The sequence below is a fragment of the Populus trichocarpa genome, chromosome 8 (assembly GCF_000002775.5).
Source record: "Populus trichocarpa isolate Nisqually-1 chromosome 8, P.trichocarpa_v4.1, whole genome shotgun sequence".
NCBI classification, from domain to species: Eukaryota; Viridiplantae; Streptophyta; class Magnoliopsida; order Malpighiales; family Salicaceae; genus Populus; species Populus trichocarpa.
This window is the reverse complement of record NC_037292.2, coordinates 5,451,006-5,460,714: the sequence shown is the minus strand read 5'-3', so window position 1 is coordinate 5,460,714 and position 9,709 is coordinate 5,451,006. Positions and strand designations below refer to the sequence as shown.

The 9,709-nt window shown below is 37.0% G+C and overlaps 1 protein-coding gene and 1 long non-coding RNA gene across 3 annotated transcripts; both read left to right on the top strand.

The window, feature by feature from the left end:
* The first annotated feature begins 517 nt into the window (after window positions 1-517).
* LOC7498176 (uncharacterized) lies at window positions 518-1,443 on the top strand. The gene is made up of 3 exons (XR_002983200.2): window positions 518-841; window positions 958-1,025; window positions 1,136-1,443. It is a non-coding gene; the product is annotated as an uncharacterized LOC7498176 (long non-coding RNA).
* Window positions 1,444-6,716: 5,273 nt separating this feature from the next.
* Window positions 6,717-9,592, top strand: LOC7498175 (myb family transcription factor PHL8). 2 transcript variants are annotated; one of them, XM_052454940.1, is made up of 6 exons: window positions 6,717-7,980; window positions 8,081-8,157; window positions 8,247-8,304; window positions 8,410-8,512; window positions 8,610-8,679; window positions 8,769-9,592. In XM_052454940.1, the coding sequence occupies exons 1-6, from the start codon at window positions 7,857-7,859 to the stop codon at window positions 9,303-9,305; spliced, it is 969 nt and encodes a 322-aa protein (XP_052310900.1). In that variant the 5' UTR covers window positions 6,717-7,856; the 3' UTR covers window positions 9,306-9,592. The 2 variants fall into 2 exon arrangements, with proteins under 2 accessions (XP_052310900.1, XP_024461762.1); XM_024605994.2 differs by having other exon boundaries at window positions 7,420-7,980; window positions 8,395-8,512.
* The last annotated feature ends 117 nt before the right edge of the window (window positions 9,593-9,709 follow it).

The window sequence follows — 9,709 nt, the reverse complement described above, 5'->3', positions numbered from 1 at the left end:
ATTTTCTGAACCAGCCCTCGCTGCCAAACTTGATCAGTAATTAAAACTATAACGTAACAACAAGAATACAAATAGATCAAGGGAGAAATTAGTTAACTTTGTCTAAGATCCAAAAACATCAAGGACTAAATCAACCTTGTTAAGCTACGAGGACAGAAATCAAAATCATAACGATACAATATCACCGCCGTAGACATCAAGCCCAGTGGCAAGTGCTTGCTAACGACGGTATCGGACTATAGCAGGATCACCGGTGATCAGTGATGTTACTTAATGTTTCTCTTCTCTTGCCACTCTCCGATGTGAAGGTTGGCGGGCTTCACTCAAGTAATGAGTAGTTTGTAAATTCTTTTGACTACCTCATACAATGTTCTCCACTAATTCCAGATGGGCCAAGGGAGCCAGTCTTCTTCAATCATAGCAACGCATTGACAAATTCATTTCGGCTCTCCATTTTGACCCATGAAAGTACATAAAGTTCCTTTGACAAGGTTGGAGCTTGAAAGCACGCCTTTTGTAATCCAAGAGAAAGAAAGAAAAGATAAAGAAAGGAGGATAAAGGCTTCTGGATAGGCTGCCCAAGTTGGTCTGGTAGTGCTCCATTAAGAAGTGCATTTCTCTCTGACCTGACGACTTTTGGTGAATAACGCGTGAGTCACCACAAGACGAAAACAGGCTGCAGTATAAATGCCTGAGCAACATGCGTTTTAAGTTAAGAAAAATAATGTTAAAGGAATGATGCTTCAAAAGTGGCTAGAAATGGCAGGCAAATTCCTTCATTCACTAGTAATTCTACTGGTAGTTTCCCAGCTTATCTTCTTGAATGCTACCTCAACATCCAGTAAATCCACAAACTTGTCTCCTTAAATTACCCCCTTATATATCTTTTTTTTTTTTTTTAACTCTTGTTCATGAATAATTGCTACGACTGTTTCATTCTGTTGATTGCATTTACAGGGACTGGAGATGATCTATTATATAATAGTCAAGATATGCTATCTCCTGATCGGAACACCCAGCACCAGGTACCGTTCATGGGCTAAGTGGTTTGTCAGTGGGCTCTTTTATATTAATTGAACCTAGGAATGAGGAAAGCAAATTAATCTACGATTTCTTTTGACATCTGAAAATGCAGACAATCACAAAGCGAGGCGCCGGGAGGGAGAATCTGGAGTACACTGATTATTCAGGAACAGGACCCAATAACCGCCACACTCCTGAGCCGCCTTCTGGCCAGGGGGGGAACTAATTAAGCTCAGTCAGTTCAAGGATTGCACGGTAGATTTGTAAACAAAAAAAGGGCCCTTCTGCTCAGTTCCTCCAGGCAAAGGTTAAGTTTATGTAGGCAGAATAAAGCCGGGAGCTTATTAGGGTTAAAACCACTAGTGGAAGAATATGTAGACTGAAGTAACTTGAAATGTTAATTATCTGCTTTGCCATGTTTATCATGTGTTCGATGGAGTATCCGCCTTGCTTCAAGATTGAGTTCTGAGGCTGCAGTGGAGTTGATGATCATTTGTTATATCCGCTTGTAAAATTATTCCATCTTCTCGAATAAATCTGGTGGAGGTTTCAATCCCACGGATCAACGTAATTAGAAGGTAAAACGAGGCCTCGAGTCAATAATAGGTTTACATTTATGATCATACTATAAATTATTTCCATTACTAAGCACAGATTTTTAGTCTCATGACCACAAAATTAAATCAAATTGGAAAAATAAAAAATTAAAATACAAGAAACTACTAGCTGGGCCTTAAGAAGATATTCCTTCTGACAATATATCACCTCTCATTTAGTCCATATTAAAATAGTAAAGATAAGTATAGGGATTACAAATTAATTTTTTTTTTTACTAAAACTACGTCGTTTTAATTTAAAAAAAATTGACTCGGGCGACCCGGTTAAAACCCGGAACCCGGGCCTTGGACCGGGCCGGGTCTGAAAACTATGAATGGGGTTGCATAGCCACTTAGGATGTTTGGGCTTTTTACTTCGGCTCCAATTGTTCTTGTTTATTCATCCGACGGACTTGATGGATTTTGGAGACGTTTTACTTTATCAAAATAAGAAAACAATTTGGAGGACCCAAGTTGTCTATTTAACCACTCGGATTTTAGTTCTCAAATCCTTTTGGCCTAGTGGGGGCTTAGGCTCTCAAAATTGCACGTATATTTCATATATATATATATATTGAGATATAATTTATCATTCAAAGGGATCATCTCCTCGTTACTTGAATACATCAAATTGTAGTTCCTAACTGAATTTTGAGCATAATGATATGTGATTCTGAACATTACATTACCATTGTTTCTACTATATATGCAGTGATTTTTTTTTTTCTGATGTACAGTACTGCTTAAGCAGCAACAGAGTATTTCATGCTTGCAAAATGCAAAGGGCCAAAAACTTAATTCATTCTAATTTCCAAAATAATAATAATAATAATAATAACAAACATATTTGGAGGCAACACAGGTTCGGGTAAAGCCCTACGGCCGAAAAAAGAAGCTCAACAATTAAAGAGGACTGCCCTATACATGAGATCAACCCCAGCCCACTTCAATAAGTTTCCACTTTCCAATCATCTGGACATCTTCCACCGTCAAAGTTGCCACCTACCGCCGTGGCGGCAACCCCCGAGCCATCTACTTTGACACGAGGATGTTGTTGTATTGAAAATATTGGATGCAAGAAATGATCTATATATGTGTATGATTATTGATGATGGAGAGTACCCCAACCTGTTAGTTTTTGGTTGGGAGATTGGGCTCATCCAAGTCTAAGTTATTAAATTTTATTTATTTTATTTATTATTAATTTTGATTTATGTTATTTTATTAGATTTTTATTAGTTAGTGGTTTTTAAATTTAAATTTGATTTTGATTAGATTTTTATTATTTATATATAAGTTTTTTTACATTATCATAACTTTTGATGAATTAAATAAAATTTACAAAGTCCTTCTCTTTCTTTAACTTCTTTTCTTCTTATTAGGCTTCAAATTCCGCATCACGTTGTATGATTCTCTTTAACCTCTTACATTACGAAGAGTCAGTCATATGATGTTTGGTGTCCACGAAGAAAACCTGGCTTTTGGAAGTTCAAGAATTGTCATTGAATGGATACAAGAATTATATTGCCCTGGTATTTTACGCAGTTTCAAGAATCAGTGCTCTGGTCCTGGTCCAGGTCCATTTTTTCTCATGTGCTGTGTATGATTAGGCTTTTCTTGTCTTGTGTCAGAATTATTGCATTTTAGGTGAATTTAGAATCTTGTGACAGCAATTATTTCAAACCATCCACAGTAGTCGAGCATCATATATAGTGTTAGGAAAGGCTGGCATTTTCCATATAAAACAAATATTGAATTGGAAACTACATTGAACATTGAAGGAGAACTCTACCTCCAAAGTCTGGCCAGTTTCATTGAGAAATTGCTTGCATTTACATAAACTGTTGATTTCAATTAAGCTGCTCAAATATCTTGAATAGCTATAAAATCTCCAGCCTTGCATCCTAATTGCTTTTGGTCCTCATATTGACCTGGAAGAGAGTGTGCCCTGCCTTCTTGACTTGTTTATGAACCTATCAGAAATACAGAAAGAGTTTATGTTGTTATTTTCTTTTCTTTTTTTTGGGTATTTTCTTTTCTCAACTTTAAATTTTCTTTAGCTTCCTGGTAAATCAAGTTAATAGAAATTATGCAATTATGCTCTGCTTTATTATCATTTCATTGTGAGTTATGGGGGTAGCCCCATTAGGATTCTTGTCAGTCACCTCACTAAATATATACTAGTCAGTTTTAGACAGTTTACACGTAACTACCCTAATTTACCATATCGTCTTTATTATTATGAAGCTTTATCTTACTATCTTGGAGTGTGCCTTGTGTATTTTGGGGTGGTAGGTTTTCTTCCTGAACTTGTTCACCCTCTTCAAGCAGTGAAGAGGGTTGTGTTTTTCTGGGTTGAGTCATGTCAAACTGAGACATCTTACGTCATTAGATGTAGCATTTTTATCAGAAATGAGTTAGTCTTGCCTGGATTGTTTGAGGGAATATTTCTACACGATCCCACTTTGTCCCTGTCAATCAAGTCGCGGGGTACTGGACAGAGATTGCTGTGCCTCGTAAAAAAGATTCTAGAAGTTGGACATCACTTAATGAGGCAAGTGTTCGGTGAAGAAAGCAATTATGTCTACCACTAATGAACCATGTGCTTACATTTGGCTTTTGAATGTTGATTTTACACATTCCCTATTCGCCAGATGTGAGATGGACCTGAATTTTCGTTTTTTTGTTTACTATTGTGTTCATGTAGATGTAGGCCTAGATAAGAAGTTAAACTTTCTGGAAGTTAAACATGATGCGACAAGTTGATAGTAGTTATGAACAGTGATTTCTTTTTCTTTTTTATTATTCTCTAGTCACCTGACTACTTAAAATCTACCTAAGACTGGCTTTTCACTTGTTTATCTGGATCATTAAACAGTTTTGACGATTCTGTATGGTCATGACCCTAAGTGACTTGCAATTAGAAGATTTGTGGACCATTTCTTCTTTCGAAGCTGGATTATGATGTTGCATATGCTCCAGTGGAAGATTAGTTACTGAGGGCGAATTCTCTTGAAAATGGATGAAAATGAAAGCAAGCCACTTTGTTTGTTGTTACACTTGAAATGGTTCCATTCTCTTCGTTTTCCTTTGCCATTCTTGACGCAGTTACAATACATGGAATTGCTTCTTTTCACTTCTAAAACAATGAGTCTATGTGCTGTCTGCCGATGGGTGTAAATTACCTGGTTTTGTTTTGTCTGTACAGGAAGCCAAAACCTTTTGAAGTTCCGAAAAAAGTGACCTGAACCTTGCAGCAAGAACTATTCCCAGAGGATTTTAGTCTCTCAATGAAGCAGCACTATTCGTGACTGTTTTGAGCATTCATTTATAGAAGATGCCTGCATCATTAATGTATTTCTTTCTTTCTGTGCATGGATTGTTATTTTAACTTTGCATTTCGAGAGTTGCGAGTAGTTAGCTGATTCCTTTCTCTTCATATCAAATGCATATAAAAATGTAAATAGATTAATGACACATTGCTCATGTCATTTTGGCTTGTGTTTGACATGAAATTGCATCAGTATTATATCTAATTTTTTACTTTGCTGGGATGGTGAATCGTTTCCTTTTGTTTCTCTTTTCCTGATTCTTGAGGCCATATTCTTCTCATCTTCTTTCCATGCTATTGGCTTTGTGAGATCTCCTCTCTAATGGGTCCCTTTAAAGAATAATAATCGATGAGAGGCACCTTTGCTTAAATGACTTTTGATTCACCAGACCTTCTCCTACTGACCTAAAAAAATTCGTGGGCCCGTTTGGCATCATCCCAGAATCTCCTTTACCTGTTGTGGAATAAATTAAAGCAAGAAAGGAGCCTTCAAGTACAGCAGCTGGTTAAAGAGAAAGGTACTTCAATAACTCTTACTTCTTTTCTTGTTTTTCAAACATTCGGGCCACATATCATAAAAACTTTCTCAATAGTATTTAATCCTTTCCCTGACTAAGAACCATGAGACTTGCCACTAATGAATGAGTAGAGTCTTAGGACAGAAGCAGATGCTTGCTTAGGAAGAACTTGCTGTTAAAATGGACCTACCACTACATTGGATCCACCATATTGGTCTTCTTGTTGAAGTTTTTATAATGGAATGATGGTGGTAGTAAAAATACAATCACGGGACTTTTTCACTCTGTCCTCGCTGTAGGGTGTCCAAAGGCTGTTGATAAAAATGGCAGGCCGAGTCAACTGTTTGAAATCCTTAACTGTAGCAAACAAGTATACTATACATGTCTTCTACTCTCTCTGTTAATTAAATAAACATAGTACTGTTGCTATTGTAATTGCATGTTTAAAGTATTGCTTTAGTATCCAACATTCTACACCTTTGAATCCAGGGAAAGCGATTAACGCAGCAAGCTAGACATACTGATTATATGGCACCGATCAGATGGCAGTTCTTTGGAGATCAATCATTGGATTTTGATTCCAGTGATCAAAGCTCTAAACCGCAACCCAAGAAATCCAAATATCGATCTGATTTAATCGACTTTTACGATTTGTTGTTGGCCATTTTGGCTTCCCTTTTTCTTTTTCTTTTTCTTTTCATTTCCTTTGTTTTCTTTTATGGGTGAAAATTTCTTTTCTCAGTTTCTGCATGGATATGGACTACAGGCTTAAAGCTAACATTCCCTTTGGAGTATATTTCTTTATTTATTAGCAAGAGACTTTTATGCTGAGCAGTCCAGTAGATTGTTTTCATATTACAGAAGTGTGCTGCTGCCATAAATATGCGGACCTTTTTTCATTTCATTTTGTCTATGCATTTGTGACTTACACAGTCACGTACACTCGGGGAGAGTGAGAGAGAGACAGAGCCAAATCAACCTTGTTGATTCATGTCAACAAGTAGCACTGGATGGTTGGTTGTGTTGCTTTTGCATCACAACCACCATGAGATGTTGGATCAGTTTCAGATTGTTGGTCGTGTTGCTTTTGTATCACTTCCATTTAAGACTATTGGTTTAGCTGGTTGTTTCCTTTAACATGCCACAACAAGATCGGAACTTTAGTTTTCTTTTTTGTGTTTCAATTTTATTTTATTTTTTATAAAAAGAAAGGAAGTGGTATTAATTAGTAAGAACATGACAGGATTGGCTGTGGAAAGAAAAAGAAAAGAAGGGGTCAATCAGTGCACACGAAAACTCAATTTTCTCCAGATGCTTTCTTGATTTTACTCGGATTCCTTTGGATAACTCTGATGCAAGGAAACAAAGATTGTTTGGCTTGAATATACTTAAAAGGGGTTGGTTTTGATGATGGACGGTACATCTCGTGGCATTAGCTGTATGTCGAGCATGAAAGCAGCTGGCCCTGTATATGTATAAGATTCCCCCCTGTGACTGTAAGCGGATAAACTTGCACATTTGTGTCTCTTTTTGGCTCAATTTTTGTTCCCATGTAAAAGAGATTGCATTAAGGGGTGATTACATTTGTATAGTTTATCTGGTCTTCGTTATAACAAGATGGCTGATTTGATTCTCTTTTATAGGGCACTTCTTTGTTAGAAAAATGAGGCGATGTTGAGTCCTAAAATCTAAGGTTAGATTCTTTGATTCCTTCAGCCCTATAAAGAACAAAAAGAATCTGCCAATCACAATACAGCCTGCTCAAAAAAGAAAATAGGAAAAGAGTGTAAAATTAAAAGAACGACCCATTTGGCTGTCCCTTTCAGTCACCAAAAAGAAATATCCATTATAACAAATTCCCATCAACGTATTTGTTTTTCTTCAAAGCTTCTCAGAGTGCTAGGAAAGTTGCACCCATTATTCATCATGGTGGGGCTACCTTACTCAGCAGGGAATCAAGCAGAGAGAAAGATAGAGAGGGGAGGTGGGAATACAGGAAGATAAAAACAAACCATACACTTTTCTTCTTTCTCTCCTTTTGAGAGACTCAAATTGAAGTGTGTTGCTTTCTCCGTTTTTGCTGCCTATGAGATTCTCTCCCTCTCCCCTTTCAAGTCAAAGAAGAAAGAAGGAAATTTTTTAAAAAGAAAAAGTTAGTATGAAATGGGAGGTGGGAGAAAGGAAGAGCCACAGCTCATAGCATATATTCCCTTCCAACATAACCCCACTTATGTTTCCAGATACGGAGTGAGAACATCGGACAGCCCGACTACTCCGAAATTATAAAAGACAATCACACAGCTGCCACAATTTCAAGCATAGCTGAAAAGGATCATAACTCATATTCATGTTTCAGCCTTCCACTTGTCTATCATTCACCAAACAGAAATGGGTCTGCAACATCAAAGTATGAACTTGGTTTTGTCTACTGATGCCAAGCCTAGGCTAAAATGGACTCAAGAACTTCATCAAAGGTTTGTTGAAGCAGTCAATCAACTTGGAGGTGCAGATAGTAAGTATCAAGTATTTCTACGACCTCAGTGACCTTACTTGTCAATCTTTTGTAACGAGCTCAAGGTTTCCTAAACTGTTCTGTGATTATATTTGTGCAGAGGCAACACCAAAGAGTCTGATGAGGGTGATGGGGATTCCTGGACTTACTTTATACCACTTGAAGAGCCATTTACAGGCATTTTCTCTCCAGAATGATCAGATCAACCTATGCTATTATAATGCAGAAAAACAAGATTGTGATTTTATGTTTGCTTCTTGATGCAGAAATACAGGCTAGGGAAGAGTCAGCAGTCCCTGTTCAGCATTGAAAGCGAGCAAGAAGGTGATTCTAAATTATAAAGAATCAGATTGATAAACTGTGCATAGTTAGTTTTTCTCATTTATATTCTACCAATGGAGTGTTGTTTTATAGTTCTTTTTGTTGCAGATGACAAAGAGATTCAAAGTAGTGATGATCATTTCAAAGAGTCTGCAGTGACTCGAAGTAGTAGGGGGATCTGCAGTGATGGAAACCACCATCCAATTAACGAGTAATAGTTGACATAATCTCTACCTGCTTTATGATGAAATTCTATAGAGATAACAATACAAAAGCTTTTTATTTACTCAAAGTGCTATGTTCAACAGAAGCTTTCAGATTGCACAGGCTCTCCAAATGCAAATGGAAGTGCAGAGGAAACTTCATGAACAGATTGAGGTAAGACCAAGAAAACAATTCCTTTCTTCAAACCTCTTTCTCAGTCTATTTATCAGAACATGCGAATCCGGTTTAAATTTTTATTGCAGGTACAGAGACATTTGCAGCTGAGAATTGAAGCTCAAGGGAAATACTTACAGACAGTATTGAAGAAAGCACAGGAAACTCTGGCTGGATATAATTCTTCTTCAATGGGTATAGAACTTGCAAAAGCCGAGCTCTGTAGATTAGTCTCAATGGTTAATAGTGGATGTCCAAGTTCTTCAATATCAGAACTGACAGAAACAGGAGGTTCAATTTTAAAAGACATAGAAAGGACACAAATGAGGAATACAGTATGTTCAATGGAAAGCTCCTTGACATCATCTGAGAGTTCTGGAAGAAAGGAAGACATGCAAAAAGAGAATGAGATTCATGACACCAACAAGTCCAATACAGCCTTTGTTGAGCTTCCTTTAATGGATATTCACCCCCAAGAAAACCTATTGGATAATGATTCAAGTAATCAAGGGAAGAAGAGGAGTGGTAGTATCATATCTGATGGTGTTTCTGTAGAGCAGCCCCTGGCTAGAAGATTGAAAAATGGTGATCAGTTGAGGTTGGGGACGTTTGATTTGAATAGTTAATATCAACACGAGATTGAATCAGCTTCGAGATGAATAGACTTAAAGTCGAAGGGAATTGAACAACTCAACTGGGTGCCTTTGGAGAATCTCAGGACTTTATACTGGAAGGGTTCTTATTAATATAGTCTCTGCAGGAAAGTTACCTGATAGAGTTAAATCTTTGTTTATAAACTATGTATAATTGGTATATGTATGGACCCAAGAACATTTTTAAAGTATATCCATATATATAAAAAGATGGTGTAATATATATATTTTGTGAATACATCTCCTGGAAGTTTTTCTAAGACAGTCTCTCTCTTTGTTTTTCTTTTTTAGGTCTAACCATTTAGGGCATCGTTGGCTGTGTTTCATGTAACAATACTAAGTTCTTTCCTGGTTCATTTCAAGGAAAACCATCCACA